At 40.2% G+C, this 18,560-nt stretch overlaps 1 protein-coding gene across 1 annotated transcript; it reads right to left on the minus strand.

Annotated features, from left to right (window-relative positions):
• Positions 1-8,575: 8,575 nt before the first annotated feature.
• On the minus strand, positions 8,576-16,844 carry LOC120246240 (tripartite motif-containing protein 77-like). Its single transcript, XM_039253683.1, has 6 exons — positions 16,434-16,844; positions 15,642-15,737; positions 12,853-13,083; positions 12,137-12,159; positions 11,136-11,233; positions 8,576-9,069 (listed from the first exon to the last, which is right to left on the minus strand). Exons 1-6 carry the CDS (start codon positions 16,842-16,844, stop codon positions 8,576-8,578), a joined length of 1,353 nt encoding a protein of 450 aa, XP_039109614.1.
• Positions 16,845-18,560: the final 1,716 nt, after the last annotated feature.

Raw genomic sequence — 18,560 nt, forward strand, 5'->3', positions numbered from 1 at the left:
TCACATGCCACTGTCTGAAGATCTGAGATGTTGGCTCTTCAGTGGCGATCATCCTGACATTGTCACTAATGCAACAAGATCTAAATACTTTCTCGCATGGGGAGCCCAGACATTCACGTGTGGTCAGCATTACTGGGAAGTGGATGTGGGGACCTGTCAGAACTGAGCCCTTGGATTTTGTGATGATTCCTGGACAATGAGGAATGACATGGTCCTTGAGTCAGAGGGAATTTTTCTACTCTTTTGTATCAAAGAAGACAACCAGTGTCTTCTCTTTAGCTCCTCCCTGCTGTCTCCTCAATATGTAGAAAGGCCTCTGGGCCATGTGGGGGTGTTCCTGGATTAGGAGCGTGGCATGGTGAGCTTTGTGAATGTGGCCAATTGCTGCTTCATTTGCAGTTTCCTCTCACATTCCTTCTCTTCCTCTCTGACCCTTTCTATGTTCTGCACCCTGATGAGGAGGGATATGTCAGAAACTGACCACAAGTGTCAGTAATGCCAATACTCAAGAAAGCTCAGCTAAGTGCCTGCTTGACAGCCTTCAATGTCTTCCTTTATCAAACACATTGACTATTTTTAAAGGATTGACAATTACAAGTGTATACATTTGTTTCTATTTTCTTTAAATAAAAATCTCTCTTAGAGATTGATGCTGTTTTTATTCAACGTTATATCTTTTCACTTCCTTGACATTAAAAAGAATTGATCAGTTCTTAATATTTAACAATAATTCATGAAAATATCTGTGAGAATACATCATACAAAAACACCTAACACTCATAGAAAGTATTCTATGTGTAGGCAGGAGTTTAAATTAATTTCATGAGGGGCGCCTGGGTGGCTTAGTCGGTTAAGCGTCCGACTTTCGCTTAGGTCATGATCTCGCGGTTCGTGGGTTCGGGCCCCGCGTCGGGCTCTGTGCTGACTGCCAGCTCAGAGCCTGGAGCCTGTTTCAGTCTGTGACTCCCTCTCGCTCTGACCCTCCCCTGCTCACGCTGTCTCTTTCTCTCTCTCCGAGAAAGAAATAAAAACATTAAAAAAAATTTTAGAAAAAATTAATTTCATGAATGGCAGTAGTTCAAAACAATTACTCTTTCAGTCCTTACAATAATTGTAAGCAGATTAAGGAGAAATGATTTATATTTTCCAGATGAGAATAATGAGGAGAGAAGTAAGAAATGAGTTTAATTTATAATATTAACAACTATATGCCAACAAATATGATAACCTTGAACCTTGAAGTAGATAAATTCTTAGAAACATACAACCTACCAAGTCAGAATCATAATAGAAAATATCAATGCCATTTTACTAGATTAATCCTTTCTGAATTATTAGTAAATAGATTGAAACAATAATCAAAAACCTCCCAACAAACAAAAGTCCAGGACCAGAGAGACCATGGTTTCCATTGTGATTTCTACCAAATATTTAAAGAAAAACTAATAATAATGTTCCTCTACCTCTCCCTAAATATTATAGAGGAGAGAATTCTCCCCAACTCATTTTATGAGGAGGCCAGTATTACCTTGATATCAAAACCAGACAAGATGCCACAAGAAAAAAAAATACAAGCAAATATCTGTGTTTAACATAGATGCAAAAACCTATTACAAAATATTAGCAAACTGAATTCAGCAATCCATTAAAAGGACCATACACTACGATCAGGTGGCATTTATTCCAGAGATACAAGGGTAGCCCATTATTCCACAAATCATCAATGTGATATATCACATTAACAAACTGAAGATAAAAATCATACGGCCATCTCAATAGATGGAGAGAAAGCATGTGACAAAATTCAACATCTAATCATGATAAAAACTCATAACAAATCAGGTATAGAGGGAATGTACCTCAATACAATAAAGGCCATATATGAAGGCTGAATCTGGTAACATACTCAATGGTGAAAAGCCGAAAGATTATCTTCTAAGATCAAGACAAGAACACCCACCCTCCCCCCTTTTATTCCACAGAGTATTGGAAGTCCTAGTCACAGCAATTATGCAAGAAAGATCAATGAAATGTACCTAAATTAGAAAGCAAAAAAAAGAGAAAGTGTCATTTTTTGCAAATGATATTACAGATAGGAAACTCTGAAGACTCTACTAAAAATCTGTTAGAACTAATAAATTCAGTGAAGTTGCAGGATATAAAATTAGTATCAAAATTCTGTTAACTTTCTTGGTCATTTTTGGTGGCTTAGTTGGTTAAGTATCCAGTTCTTGGTTTTGGTTTAGGTCATGATCTCATGGTTTTGTGGATTTGAGCCCCATGTCTAACTGTGCGCTGACAGTGCAGAGTCTGCTTGGGATTCTCTGTCTCTCCCTCTCTCACTACCCTTCCCCCACTTGTGCTCTCTCTCTGCCTCTCAAAGTAAATAAATAAATTTAAAAGACAATTCTGTAGTTTCTATACAGTAATGATAAAGTATCAGAAAGAGAAATTAGGAAAATGATCTCATTTACAATGCATCAAAAGGAATAAAATACCTAGGAATAAATTTAAGTCAGGTGGTGAAAACTCTGTACGCTGAAAACTATAAGCTGGTGGTGAAAGAAATTGAGGAAGACAGAAATAAATGGAAAGAGGATCCATGCTTATAGATTTGAAGAATATTGTTGAAGTGTCCATGCTACCCAGAACAGTCTACAAATTCAATGCAATAACTATCCAAATTCCAATGGCATTTTTCATAGAAACAAATAATAAAATTTATGTGGAGCCACAAAAGACCTTGGATAACCAAATCAATCTTGAGAATGAAGAATAAAGCTAACGTCATCCAGCTCCCTGATTTCAAACTATTACAAAGCTATGGTAATGAAAGTAGGATGGCAAGGAGATGAAAATAGACACAGAGGTCAACAGAACAGAACAGAGAGCATGGAAATAAACCCACCCATGCAATGTCAACTAAGTTACAACAAAGGAGCCAAGAATATAAAGAAAAAATGGTCTTGTCAGTGAATGGTGCTGGGAAAACTGGACAGCCACATGCAAAAGAATGAAACTGTACCACTATCTTACACCATGCACAAACATAAACACAAAGTGGATAGAGGACTTGATCATAAGACCTGCAGCCATTAAACTAGAAGAAAACATAGCCAATAAGCACCCTGACCTCGGTCTCAGAAACAATTTTTTAGATCTGACACCAAAAGCAAATGCAACAAAGCAAAAGAAAACGAATGAGACTACGTCAAACTGAAAGGTCTGCACAGCAAAGGAAACTATAGATAAAATGAAAAGGCAATGTACTGAATGGGAGAAAATATTTAAAAACAATATATCTGAGACTGGGCTAATGTTCAAAATATATAAAGAACACATGCAACTCAATAGCAAAAAAACAAACTATGCTCTAAAAATGGGCAGAAGAGGAGTGTGTGGGTAGCTCAGTTGGTTCATCACCCAACTCTTGGTTTTGGGTCAGGTCATGATCTCACAAATCATGAGTTCAAGCCCTGCACTGGGCTCTTTGCTGATAGCTCAGAGCCAGCTTGGGGTTTTCTCTCTCCCTCTCTCTCTGCCCCTCCCCTATTCTTTGTCTCTCAAAAATAAATAAACTTAAAAAACTTTTTAAAAGGTGGACAAAAGATCTGAATAGACATTTTCCCAAAGAAGACGTATACAAAATGATGCTCAACATCACTAAACATCAAGGAAATACAAACTAAAGTCACGATGTAATAGCACCTCACATCTATTAGAGTGGCCATCATCAAAAAGACAAGAAATAATGTGATGGGGAGAATATGGAGAAAAAGAAACCCTGTGCACTGCTGGTGGGAATGTTAAAGTGGTACAGCTACTGTGGAAAACAGTATGGAGGTTCCTCAAACAATTAAACATAGAACTACCACGTGACACCGCAATTACACTTCTGTGTATTTGTCTGAAGAAAATCAAAACATTCATCTGAAAAGATAATCTGCACCTGCATGTGCAGCTCCTGGAGCGCCACACACTGGGGAGAGGGAGGTGCCCTGGTGCGGACACAACTTCAGCCTGGAGCCACAGGAGCACCTGGTCCTTCAAGGGTGCTGCAGGTAAACATGGTACAATATAGACGCTGAGCTTCCCAGCTTTGCCTTCCCTTGCCAAACACGTAGGAAACTACAGCAGGGAAGATGGAGGAGTTAGCTCCCATCCTCCAACTTTTCAATCACTTATTTTCTTTTATGTTTATTTATTCAGAGAGAGAGCGAGAGAGAGCTGGTAGGGGAGGATCAAAGAGAGAGAGGGAGAGGAGAATCCCAAGTAGGCTCTGTGTTGTCAGCTTACAGCCCGATGAGGAGCTTGATCCCAGGAATGGCAAGATCATGACCTGAGCCAAAATCAAGAGTCAGAAGCTTAACTGACTGAGCCACCCAGAGCCCCTCAATCACTTTTTAAAAAACATTTCCTCCTGTTCTAGCCTCAGTTTCTGTTAGTCCAGTGTATTCTCCCTGACTCCCTTGGGACCAGGAATTGCACCTCCCTGAAGCCCTAGCCACCCACAGAGCCCAGCACTGTGCTGGATTGGGGGCCATGAAGATGGATTCTTCAGCCCCACACAGTGGGGAAAGGAATGTCTGATAGTGCAGAGAGATAAGGTGACTGACACTGAGAGTTTTTAAGGCTTTGGCTGTATTTGTCCTCGAAGGGACAGTGCCTACAGACATCTGGCTTCTGGTACTTAGAGTACAGTGAAGAGAAACCAGTGATCTCAGGGAGAGGCATTCAAGGTTCTTTGTGCAAAGGGCAGTGTTTGTGCATCACCAGGAATGGGAAGGGGTCAAAGGAAATCAGGAAGGCTCTTATGTTAGACAGTGCCTGGCAGTCCTGGTTGGCCACTTCTAAAAGAGTGGACACACAAAGGGTAGGTGGGAGGAAACTAAAGGCAAGGATCCTCAGCTCCAAGCGAAAAGATCTAAACCTGAGATCATCGCAAAGCAGAGCCAGGATGGACCATTGTGACTATGATCCTGGAATTCCCTGACCCTCTCTTCTTTCTTGGCCCATCACTGAGAAATTTTCCCCAAAGCCCATGGGTTCCCTCCTCTTTTGAGTCATATCTGCACTTAGAACCAGTCAGAAGAGCTTCTCTTTCCACTGGGTACTTCTTGCCATGGAGGGTGATGGAGGGGCACTCATCCCATACCACTTGTTAGTGAGGTCCACTCCTTGCAGTACAACAAAAGGTGAGAGCCTTGTCTCCAGAAACTCAGGTGGAAGCCCTTCACCCCAACACCACCCAAACCTGGTATACACAGATTATTTAGCAAAACAAGTATCTATCAAAGACCAATGTTAACAAATCCGACAGCCAGGAGGAAATGAATAAATTCAATGAAAGGCACACTGATACAATGGAATTCAATTAAGCTAAAAATAAAAGAGAATCAATAACTCTGTATCTATCAAAGAATGTGAATCTGTAGTTTACTAAATTCCTCCTTTGGCTTGGATTTTAATAAAAGATGGAGTAGCAGGGATGGGATTTGCATTTCTACCTCAAGACAAGAAAAAACCCCCTAAATGTGGTATAAAACAACATTTCTCAAATATTTCATGATGCATAGCAGGGGAGAGTAAACACAGGGAACAAATGAGAAGACCCCAAAGATGGTCCCATTTCGCTGCCTAGACGTTTCCAGATGCGGCACAGGGAGGAGGAGCTCAGAGAGCCCCATGGTCTTCCTGAACTGAGGAGATGGTTGGAAAGTCAAGAATGTCAAGGTGGTTGGAGTTCCCAGGACAGTACTGCTGAGGGTGGAGCTGCACAGAGGGAGCGTCCTAGAGGGTCGCGGAGGGCCCCACAGCTGGAGTCCACAGCTGGGTGCAGATCAGTGAATGCTTGTGAGGAAAATACTGCGGGTCAGGAAAAAAACCTCCCCAAAGAGCTAATAAAGCAGTACCCATGCACACTCAGGGCTATCTCCATCTGAGAGGACAATCCAACTTTAGGGAGACCTGGTAGAATACACAAGAGGGGACTGTGCCAGCAGTGGGGGACATCCAGTCCACATTAGAAGTCTCTGGTTCCTACTTACACAGTTTAAAAGCAAGCCTGCAAAGCCAGAGACTCTCCCAGAGTTAATCCCATGGCCCTGACAGGCCCTGTACATGTCCTCAAGTCAATGCAGCAACAAAGAAGAGAACAGTAAAGGGGATTTCACCCCTGCACTGCACTGTCCCCATTCCCTCTGGCTAGAAAAAAAGGGTTCTCTCCTGGGGCAAAGGTGCCATGTCCTCTGCTGCCACTTCTGCCCTTTCCCTGTCGCCACCCATTGCAGTTTTGTGACTGGGACGGACCTTGCATCAAGGCTGGGTGAGAAAAAGGAAAAAGAAAAGGATTTTTTCCCCCACACTTTGAGGTATAAGGGACTTCTCTACCTGGACCTTGAGCTAGAAAGGGGGTGTTTCTTTTGGGGCTTTTGCCATATGTGCCTGCTGTGGCATTCAGAGAAGTGGATCTTCCCTCCGTCCAGTCAATGACAGGGAAGAGGAAAAAGAATTCTTAACACTTACTCCCATTATGAGTAATTATTCAAGTGTTAACTCATCTCATTTCACAGTCTACTTTTAATGCCTCAAAGTCCTCACATAAAAGTCCTTATTTTTGGTACTCTGTTCTGAGTTTCTATTTGTCATTTCTGGATGAGACTGACTGTGGAGGATTTATTCTATTGTGACTAACATCAGAGATCAACACAAAACTGTTAAGTGTGCAGCAATTCTTGGAAACTTCCAAGAGATGGGGGCGTCATCAGATTGCTTTAAGTAATGCCTAGGCAACTCTGAAAATCTACGATAGTTTCTTCACTACTACATCTTCACAGAAGTGAATTTAAGTGCCAGATATTCCCTACTCAGGAAGGAGAAAGGAAGGGAGAGAGATGGCAATTGATCTTTTCTTTACACAAAAGAAAATAAAACCCTTTTTCCTTGTGATGAGAAGTCTTAAGAGAGTAAATCCTAACTACTATCCCATATATCGTGCAGTCATGTTAGCTATAGTCATCATTTCATATCACATCCCTAGAGAATTTGACATTACTGTCCGATTACTTTGCAAACTTCTAAGATTGAAGACTGAAGCCTTTTTTCAAGTGAAATTCGACTGTCGGCCATTTGATACTTCATATGGTTGAGAAATGAGGTTTATTGAGGTTTATACATCCCCCAAATGTAAATATGTATATTTTGACTATATGTAATTTCTTTAACAATACTGCAGTATCCAAGCATCTAGGTCTTATTGTCTATACTAGTATCAGTCTGGTAAAAATTGTCTATATTCCTGGAACTTTGTGCTCATTACGGAGAACGACGTACAGCAACACTAGACCATCAAATTGTATACAATCTCTATTTTTCTTTTCAGTTAAAAGGAATTTGTGACCCAAGATCTGAACAGTAACATAATTCATTTCTTTATTCAACAATATTTCTCAGCACCTCCTGTCTTACTGTGTACATTATCATAACCTTTGTTGGTTTTCTTTTAAAATTTTTTTTTAAATGTTTTATTTCTAGGAGAGAGAGAGAGAGAGAGACAGCGTGAGCAGGGGAGGGTCAGAGAGAGAGGGAGTCATAGACTGAAACAGGCTCCAGGCTCTGAGCTGGCAGTCAGCACAGAGCCCGACGCGGGGCTCGAACCCACGAACCGCGAGTACGTGACCTAAGCGAAAGTCGGACGCTTAACCGACTAAGCCACCCAGGCGCCCCCTTTTAAAACTTTTTGATACATTCCTTTTTAATGTTTTATTTTTGGGCGAATGCAAGTGGGGGAGGGGCAGGGAGAGAGAGACAGAGGATCTGAAGTGAGTTCTGTGCAGACAGCAGCGAGCCCGATATGGGGCTTGAACTCATAAATTGTGAGATCATGACCTGAGCCAAAGTCCAATGCTCAACCGACTGACCCACCCAAGTGCCCTGACACATTCTTTTATTTATCCAAATATTGTTTTGTCTCTCATGTCCCCAGCCTGAGTGTTTCATTCTTAGAACGTGCTATGAACAAGAGTCACGTTGGCCGTCCCTTCTTGTGATTTGCCGTAAAAGACCCAATTTCTGTTCTGAGTTTTACAAAGGGAAGGTATTAGCTGTCGTTGAGGCTTTGTTATAATGTGACCTAATCTAGTCCAGTAAACTGAGAACAAATGCAGCATGGAATTAGCCAGATGAATTTAGGAAGAAGAAAATTCCACATGACATTGGGTTTTGACAAGAAGTGTCTGGAAGGAGAATCCTCTATGCTTTGTGTTCATCCATTTAGCTAGTTTCCACACTGATGCATTCTTTCACCTCTAGCAAGCTCAGATAGCAAACAAGAAGTGAACATATCCCACAGAATATAATAAAAGATTACTTTTATTTCAATAAAATAGTAAAGACAAATGCACATCCTTCACAGTGTCACCACTTTAAAAAATACAAATGTATCTCCTGAAGGTAAAATGAAGTTCAATATCATGAGGTATCAGTGATTTTCCCCATTCAAGAAGTCGCCAGGATAGGACACTCCCCAGCTATTAAAATTGCCAAGACCTTGGTCAGGTTTGTGAGCTGTTCCTGATCATTTGGGTCCATAGCAAACAAAAGGTCTGAGAGGGGAGGAGAAGGAGCAGGAGAGGAAATTACAAATGAGGGAACTGTTGGCAACATTAACAAAGCTTACTATACCAAATTCATAGTCTAAAAACACCCCTACCAAGCCGTGGGGTCTTTGAATGTAGTGGCGCAGTGGTGGGGAGGCAGAGAAGAGACGGCAATGGTCATCCACACTGACACACATAAGTAAAAAGATACCCTCAGAGTTGAGCAGCATATCATTGCGTTTCATCCAGGATTCCTTGCAAAGTCCTATAATCCAATTCTGAGAGTTTCCCACATCCACCTCCCAGTAATGTTTGCCAGAGGTGAAAGTCTGAGCTCCCCATGAAGGCGTATACTGTGAACTTGCAGAACTGTGGGGCAAATCTTGATGGTCGGGACGGCATTCTAAATGTCTCAGGTCTTCAAACAGAGGCACATGATAATTCCTTACGTTATAGTCGAATGTAATATACACTTCAGTAAAATGAGCAAAATCAAAGAACAGGGTTTAAAATTTCTGTAGGACAAGTGCAGTAGTGTTCTAGCAAATACTCAACAACCAACTCTCTAAAACCAAACAAAACTGGTTTGTTTGCTGGAAACACTCCCACCCCACCATGCCCAGTTTCAAGGTACTTACCCTTGAGCAATTCCTCATAAAATTCTGGAACATGTAACAGTGGGTTTTCATGGCAGAGTCTACACTGACTGCTCCAGAACATTCTTTTATCACAAGTGACTATACAGGGTGTGTATCCAAAAGACACGCTTGGGAGAAGGGACTTCTCGCCTAAGCAAGTAAATCTCTATTCATACAACTAGATGAATGATAGTTCTGAGAATACTTAAACATGTAGGATGGCAGGCTCTGGTTTTATTCTCGCCAACTCAATGAAAATTTGGGAGCCTGCTGACAGATGCCAAGTAATTTCTGAGAAACTCCTTCACTCACTCAAGCCTTCTCATTAATCAACTAGCACAAAATAAAATATAGTAACAGTAATAAATACTATATATCATTTAAAAATATATTCTTATAAAAATAAGTAGTATTATAATTTTAAAAATGCTATTATTCTTAAATAGTGATCCCTTTGCCCAAACACAAGGATGTAACATGTAAACGAGCAAAGGTAAAGGTAAAAGAAACTGGAACTCCATATTAGCCTTTTTTTTTTTTAAAGAAGGGCTTTCACTCTCTGAATTTCTAACTCAGGCATCACGGACTCAGAATTCAACCTATAACATCCCAGGCCTGCTCCTCCTGTGAGCCAGGCTCACTGGCCGCTTCTGCCTTAGGGACCCTCCACACAGCAAATCATGTGCTCCATGTGTTTTCTGGTCATACCTGTTGTTTATAAACCTATTCTCATCCCTTTCTAAACTTTGTGATTTTTCAAATACATTCCCTAAATTAAATTTTTAGATAAACATTTAATAATTTAAGGTGCTTCTAGGAATCTGAACATTTACATATAACCACAATTAAGAACTTCAAATTAAAATACACAGAATGAGGGGCGCCTGGGTGGCTTAGTCGGTTAAGCGTCTGACTTTCACTTAGGTCATGATCTCGTGGTTCGTGGGTTCGAGCCCCGCGTCGGGCTCTGTGCTGACTGCCAGCTCAGAGCCTGGAGCCTGTTTCAGAGTCTGTCACTCCCTCTCTCTCTGACCCTCCCCTGCTCACGCTGTCTCTCTCTCTCCTAGAAATAAATTAAAAATATAAAAATAAAATAAAATAAAATACACAGAATGAATATGCAATTTTCCATGTCAAATGCTTTCAGGGTGCCGTGGGAGACTCAGTTGGTTAAGCGTTCGACTCCTGATTAGGGTTCAGGTCATCATCTTATGGTTGGCAAGATCGAGCCCCATGTCAGGCTCTGTGCTGACACGAAGCTGAAAGCATGGAACGCCACTTGGAATTCTCTCTCTCCTTCTCTGCCCTTCCTCTGGTTGCTCCCCCCTCAGAAATAAATATTTATATGCCAAGTGCTTTCATTTTTTTTTAAAGAAAAACTATAGTTTATTTTTAATATATTTTACATATATTAAGTGATTTTTTTTTTACAAATAGTTTATTGTCAAATTAGTTTCTACATAACACTCAGTGCTCATCCCCATAAGTGTCCTCCTCTATGTCCATCCCCCCTCCCCCCCACGTACCCCAATGTTCATAGCAGCACTCTCCACAATAGCTAAAACATGGAAAGAGCCTAAGTGTCCATCAACAGATGAATGGATCAAGAAGATGTGGTTTATCTATACCATGGAATACTACATGGCAATGAGAAAGAGTGCTTTCATTTTTTAAAATTCATTGGAAATTATCATATAAGGAAACTGTTACATTCAGTTGTTTTGACTGGCTTCAGGTATCTTTTATTTGTGAACAATAAAATATGGTTAGTTACAAAGGTTTGCATATTTATCTGCTTCCCCGTTCTCTGCAAAGACTAATAGAGCAATGAGGAGAGGTTCTCCAGGTGTATCTCTTCCTGTAGGAAATAGTGGGGTCTCACCAGGGTGCCACCTCTTACCTCGGAAGTTGTTAAGCCTTTCAGACATCCCAGTGATTGTCCATGCGCTGAGCTGTGGGTCCACAGGCTGAGGCAAGTGCACCTGCACTAACTGACTCCTGCAAAGTAAAAGAGCCACTTACTGACCTGTCCAGTCGTATCATAAGTGATCCCTTGGAGATGCCACATCGGAATCCTCACAATTAGGTGCAAAAGGTCAGAATTTAACTCCCCCAACTGAGGAATATTGTAGTTGTTCTTATGTTTTATGAAGAGCTACCATGCTCTTATTACTTCAATCTCAGATCACTCACAAATGTGTGTTTCCTCCCTTACTCTTCCCTACGGGATCCACACAGCTGTTCTCATTTAATTCCTGGTATCCAGTAGGTGTCAAATATAGCTTAATAGAGCCTAATATATACAGCCTAATCTCTGTAGATTTTTCTTTCTTTTTCCCTCTATTCTCATCATCCTTCCACCTGTTGCCTCTCTGAACTTGTTTTTATTTTTAATTTTTAATATTTATTTTTGAGAGAAATAGACAGAGTACAAGTAGAGGGAGGGCAGACAGAGAGGGAGACACAGAGTCCAAAGCAGGCTCCAGGCTCTGAGCTATCAGCACAGAGCCCAATGCGGGGCTCAAACCCACTAACTGCGAGATCATGACCTAAGCCAAACTCAGACCCTTAATGGACTGAGCCACCCAGGCACCCCTCTGAGCTTATTTGCTTTTCCCACAGAATATGTAGAATAATCCTCAAATAACTAGGATTTTGAAAATTAGAGGCAGGAAAAATAGTTATCCTTGACAACTTCTGCATTAAGCCTTGCAGCTGAAACCATGTCCCACTTCAACCCTCACTTTTATCTAAGGGTGGTCAATATAAAACCGAGAAGGGTCTTAAACAATGAATAAATGAGGACAGAAAGAAACTTCTAAAAAGGTGTGGATCCATCTCAGCAGAAATAACCGGACTACTGTCACCAATACCATGACTTGGATGGAATGGCAAATTTACCTTTTCATGATGTCTCCCAAATCCTGTAAAGAGTAAGAGAAGAAGGCTTAGCTTTGAACACAAGATATTCCCCTGTTTAGCTGGTCTGAAGCTCTGAGACTGGGCTGGAAAATTCTAGATCCCCACTTTCTTCCTTGAGTAAAATCATTTGCCCTTTTCCTTATCCTTAAAAAGAAAAGACTTAGTCTTACATTTACATACAGTTGATAAAATCATGATCATGATAAAATTTAAAGCAGAAGAGGTTCTTAGAGTATACAATGGCTCTGTTGGTTGTAATCTACAGATTTATGAAGGGTTTCTTCAAAGTTTTTATGAGGGTGTGTGGGCTCTAAATTTACAATTTCAAAATAGAAAGAATGGGCACCTCCCACATACTGACAACTCCAGATACAAAACTGAACTATGTATTCAAAAGCTACTCTGTTGCAGTTGTTTAGAAACTCTAAGTTTAATAGAAAAAGTGAGAAGAAGATTTCTTTCTGGATCTGTTCCTCAAGTTTTCTATATAGTTTTCCCTTTCCTGTATAGGGTGGATGTGACCCTGGACCTCCAGGTTATACTGGAGTAGCAAAGTCTACCATCAGAGGAGACAGAATTTGGACTTTGGAAGCAGAAAGATAATGGAGGTCTAAGCGGATACAGACTTCAGTGGATATAAATGATTTCCAACCAGGCTGGTGTTCAGCACCCTGACATCCTTCCTCAGTCCTTACCTGGAGCAGGTACACATCTGCTTTGAGGCACATTTCTTTCAGCTCCTCATACATTCTTTTCAAAAGCTTCCCCATTTGAAGCATTCTAGCTACATTTCTGCGTAGTCGATGAAAAATCATCTTGCCTTCAATTGCCAGGCTCTCTAAATGTTTTTGCTTTTCTTTGTGGAGGTATTGGTACACCTTAGGATATTCAGCCTTGATCATCACCATCCTTAGATTTACAAAACCCTGAAGTGACATTGGTTTAGTTAGATCATGTATCTGGACAGTTTTACTCTTCTCTCATTATCTATGGTCTGCAGACAATGAACAATGTTCTGGTCTTAATCTGTTTGGGCTGCTTTAAAAATAAATGCCATAGACTGGGTACCTAATGAACACAGAAACTATTTCTCACAGTTCTATGTGCTGGGAAGTCGATGATTGATGCTGGCAGATTTGGTATCTGCTGAGAGTCTACTTCCTAGATAGCCATTGTTTCATTGTATTCTTAAATGGCAGATGGGACAAGGGAGATTTCCAGGGTCTCTTTTAGATGAGCACTAGTCCCATTCCTGAGGACTGTGGCCTCATGACCTTATCACCTCTCAAAAGCCCCCACTCTTATTACCACCACCTTGGGGGTCAGAGTTTGAACATACAAGTTGTGGGAAGAAGCAAATATTCAGATCACAGAAGTACTACATACATCTTTATGTCTTTCTCCTTCTAAAGAACCACATATTTGGCTTCTTTCCTACCTTTCTCCCTCCTTCCTTTTCTTCTTTTTCATTATTTATTTGCCTGCGCCATTGCTTCCAACTACTTACCCTCAAACTTGCATATTTTCATGTAAAAATAAAAACTTAAGATCAACTTTTGTTGGTTCATCAGATTCATAGCAATCTGAAAATCCTAATCCATTCTTTTCAATGCTTGTACTTACAAACTTACTATCTGCTCTCAGCAAAAAGCAACAATTTGCTTCCTCAGGAAAACAGAGGACGTCACATGTGATCTTTCTAAATTACCTCTATCTCTTACAGTCTTTTCCACCAGTGATGGGCTCTGCCTGCCTCTTACTACCCAGGACTACACCCCACCTCCTGTTTACTGGTCCCTCTGTCTTGTCTCCTCAGAGAGATTACTGGTCTACATTACTATCCCACAATATCAATTCTCACCTTGCCTACATGTCTCTGTGTCTCTCTCCCTTGTTCTGTGGGCTGGTCTCCATTTTACTTTCTTATTCAGCCACTTTTTCACACTCTCTTTCCCTTTCTTTTCACACAGCTTTTGTCATTTGCCCATTTACCAAATTATTTTGGAAATGTCAAAACTAAGTATCCAGCTTCTACGCTAACACTTTTATTGCCATCAAAGCTAGACTTATTGAACAAATGTGATCAAATCACTGTGCCCACAGATGCAATTTTCAATTACTCATCCAAGCAGTGAGTCTCCCCTTTTGTCTGTCTCCTACTGTTTCCTCAACTACACAGCCCAACTCACCAAGAGCCTATTTTTACTAAATTGAAATAATATTATTCATTCTTATAGTACTTCAACTTGATTCCACATTTGATCCGATTTGCTAATCACTTCTTTTAATAATCTCTTCTGTCTCCTCTGATCCAGAGCTGCATTCTTAGGTGATAATCTCCCACCACTTCCTAACAACTCCTCAGATCTCCGCCCAGGTGTAATCTTGGCAATGGGTGTTCTATAATCACCACATCCCTCAAGCTTGCTTTCTTTGTACCCATTTGCTGCTGTCATTTTATTCCAAGTACTTCATAAAGGTCATGCATCTTAAATTTTACTTCTTAAGTTTCTGGTTTGAGTTCTCTCACTAGATAATAAACTCCAGAGGTCCATGATTTGTTTCTCTTTATGTCCATTTCTGAATCTCTTTGTTGGCCTAGAACGGTGAGCAACATACCATAGGTCCTTATATGAATGAATGATTCATCACCAATCCATCCTAAACAATTAACCTAATGTTCTTATTACTCTTTGGCACTCTCACAGAACCATGTGCAGATTCTATTTAGTGAATTACTATTCTCTAATATTGCATTTTTATAGGTCTCCTTTCGTACTGCTCAAGTTATTTGAAAATAAACATGTCATTTTCTTTAGATCAGGTTCTCAATTCCACGTTGTGAATCAATAAATGACACAGTCAAACGTCCTTAACTAGGCATGTGCATTCTTGACCTGGCCATGATTACATTTCCAACCACACTTCTCACCACCTTCTGCCTCATACCCTATGTACTAATCAGTAAGACAAGCACCCAGGTCTCAAACAATTCCATGGGTTACCTGGTTTGTCTCATCTTTAGTTTTCTTGTCCCTCAGAATTCTTTTCCATCAATATCCAGGAAATTAAATTCTACTAACATAGGAGCATCACATTGATTTTATACTTGTTTGAGAAGCTTTTGTTAACATTCAAAGTTTACTAAGTTCCTATGAAACTCTGTATTTACTTCCATTCTTCTGATCATTGTGTTTTTCCTTGTGACAGTGCATTTTCTTGTCCCTGATGATGTATTAGTGATACATATTGCTTTGTCCAGAAAAATCAAGGAAAGCCTTTTAATTATACAATAGACTCAATGTGAAATCCTGCACTGAAGGTCCTTATTTCTATGCAGTTCTTATATGTATAGAACTTCTTCAGCCTCTTTTTTGATTCATCTGGTCAGGAAACATTATGATTTAACTTAGGTTCTCCCATTGTCAGTTACCATAGTATCTGTCCCAAGCTGGTTCCAAGGGCAACAGGGTTTCACACTTACCTGCCATACTCTAAGCAAGTCATACTCTTTGTTTATATTTCTCTGATTTCTCTGTCTGTTTTTCCAAATAGACTTCATTTGCATCATAAGTTTCTCCTGTAAAAGAACACATTTGAGCAATAGAAAAACAAATATACTAATTTTCAGATAACTCAAAAAGTGTTAAGGGGATAGACATGGGAAAAACACAAAGTAAAGATAGCAGAGATGTCAGTGAATTTCCTTGGGAACACTATTAGTCATAACTGGGAAACTGACCAAAAGTAGAGTTCTTGAATTTGGAAAATGCAATCCATTATCTGAGGAATCTAGTACTGATATTATATGTAACATGAAAAATTTTCAGAAATGAATCTTAATTCATATTAATTTTGAAAGGAGAGCCATTTCAAAACCTATTCAATGATAGGTTTTCTATGGCATGATTAGAACATATGGTTTCTAAATCTGTTATTGTGAGAGGAGGCTCATTGTCATAATAGCAGAAGTAGCCAATGACCGTCACTGCCAGGAGAGATTATCCACCCTGTCAGTTACACTGAAGCACCAGCACCCTCTTTAAGTCATCATCATTCCTCTCCCTCAGCCTAACAGAATTTAAACTTCAGAGGAGCAAGGATTTTTTTTTAGTTTCTTCAGTGTTGTATCCCTAGGTTTTAGAACAGTGCAGGTCAGATGGTGTTTGGAAATGCTACTTGTTTAAGGCATAAGAGAAGAAAAAATCATTTTTGCTCATTGCCTATCAGATATGAAGTCCTCTCTATTTCACATGCATTCAGAGGCAGTACTTACCCTGCAGTGCTCAGCAACTTGTGATACTGGACAGTGTACGTGACTGGCATGCCCTGGGAAATGGGAGCATTGCAAACACAACAGGCTCTTGTCAGCCGGACAGAAGATAATCTTTAGTGCTTGGTGTATCCAACACACCTGCCTGGCAGACCTCGGTAACTTCTGAGCAACTGATTCTTTTTTAGCATGAACTTGTCCCTCAGCAGAAATAATGCCTTTGAAGTCTATGTGTGGAGATACTGTCCTGCACACAGGGCACCGGGCAGGATGCTGGGCTTCTTCCCATAGGAGGCAGAGACAGGGAGTACAAAAGGTATGTCCACAGTTAATGGTGACAGGGTCTGTGAAATAGTCCTTGCAGATGGAGCAGATAAGCAGACTAGGGGCACAGCGCACAGAAGTAGAATCCATGTTTCTGAGAAAGTAAAAGGAAATAAGATGAACAAGATTTTGCTGACTAATACACACATGCATGATAACAGGATGGGTGGTGCTGGGAATAAGACAGTGAGGCAGAAAGAGAGTCCTCCAGACTTATAGCCTACATCCTTGCTTTCCAGCCATGGGCTCCAGCCTTGCTTCTCAGCTCCCATTAGAAATTCAGGATTTGTCAGCCATGTTGTCTCTTTTACAAAGACACCAGAGGTTTTGGCTCACCCCAGTCCTAAGCAGGGGGTCATTTTTTTGTCCAAAGTTATCACGCTTTCCCCTTATTTTCCCTTCTTTGATTGGTTAGCACAGGTATGTGCTCCAATTCTGGCCAATGAAAGAAGATAAAGAAAGACTCCTAGGAGAGTCTATAAAAGGTTTTCTTGCTCTAAAAGAAACATGGAAGAAAAATCTGCTTCTTCTGTTCCTGGATACTATATGGATACACTACTCATTTACATACTCATTTTATGATATTGAAGTGAACTAAGTTAAGTGTAACAGCCAATACTCTGAGGCTAATAAGGGAATGGGAAAAATGTTCTGAATTTGCAATAATGACATTGAACACTTACTAACCTTTTCTGGAGAGACTAACTCAAAAAGTAGAAGGAAAGGTAGAAAATAACCATTTTATAGACACCATAACAATAATTAAATCTGGCAAGAATCATCAGTAGATGCTAAAATAACTAAGACTGTGGGAAGAGAGTATTTGTATGCCAACAAAGTTCTACCCCAAAGAGTTATTCCTAAATGCAAAGGAGAAAAAGTACCTTTTCAAGGTAAATATTTAGCAGATACAATAACCAAGTAACCGAGCCGTGGCCATGAATTTCATGCAGTCATAGATGTGGGCCACTTAAGGACTATGGCACATCTGTAGAGTCCCTCCCAGAAACATTTAATCTGCAAGTAACCATGGAGGAAAGTTAGACAAATACATTAGGAGACATTATATAAAACAATAATCTTTGGTTATTCAAATAATCTTAGTGTCATAGGAGAAAATGGCTTGAAATGATTATACATGAGGTGACTAAAATATGAAAATTAACTAGGATGACCCCATTTCAGTTTAGAAGTGTAGAGTTGGAAAGCTTGTTGCCACCCTCCTACCCCAAGAAAAATGCTAGACAAATGAAACATTAATGACCTGTGTTGAAACCATTAGAGAATTGAGATAACACGTCAAACAATGAAAATAGATTCTGCATAGAGACAGGCACAAGGAAAGAGCAAATCAGGACCTGTTCATGTTTATCTGGGGCAGATTTCACCAGAGCCCATAGAAATCTCTATGAAGATAAAGTAGTTTAATTAGCTCCTAAAAACCAAATGTGAGCAAGAATAAGTGTGCAAAGCCCCTTAAGATCATAGACAGGTATTTATGGAGAGCAATACAGCTGGAGAGATGAAAGAGATAGAGTCTCTTTGGGAAATAGCACAAAAGAGGGGGCCCATAACCAAACAAAGAAGTAAACAGAATATCTTTAAAGTAGTACTTCTCAGCTGAGGGCTACATTGACTTAACCAGGGGAAATTTGGCACTGTCTAGAGACAATTTTGGTGGTCACAACTCGAGACACATTACTGGCATCTAACGGGTAGAGGCCATAGATCTCTTTAAATATCCCATCATGCTAAAGAAAGATACCTCTTATGGCAAGGAGATATCAAGCCCAATTTGCTAACTGT

This window comes from Hyaena hyaena, unplaced genomic scaffold (assembly GCF_003009895.1).
Source record: "Hyaena hyaena isolate Hyena2069 unplaced genomic scaffold, ASM300989v1 scaffold_462, whole genome shotgun sequence".
NCBI classification, from domain to species: Eukaryota; Metazoa; Chordata; class Mammalia; order Carnivora; family Hyaenidae; genus Hyaena; species Hyaena hyaena.

Coding starts and splice junctions, on each gene's coding strand:
- LOC120246240 (XM_039253683.1), bottom strand. CDS start 16,844: ATGGATTCTACTTCTGTGCGCTGTGCCCCTAGTCTGCTTATCTGCTCC. Junction 13,084..15,641: donor ACTTGCTTAGAGTATGGCAG/GTAAGTGTGAAA, acceptor ATGTCACTTCAG/GGTTTTGTAAATCTAAGGAT. Junction 11,234..12,136: donor TTGGGAGACATCATGAAAAG/GTAAATTTGCCA, acceptor TTTACTTTGCAG/GAGTCAGTTAGTGCAGGTGC.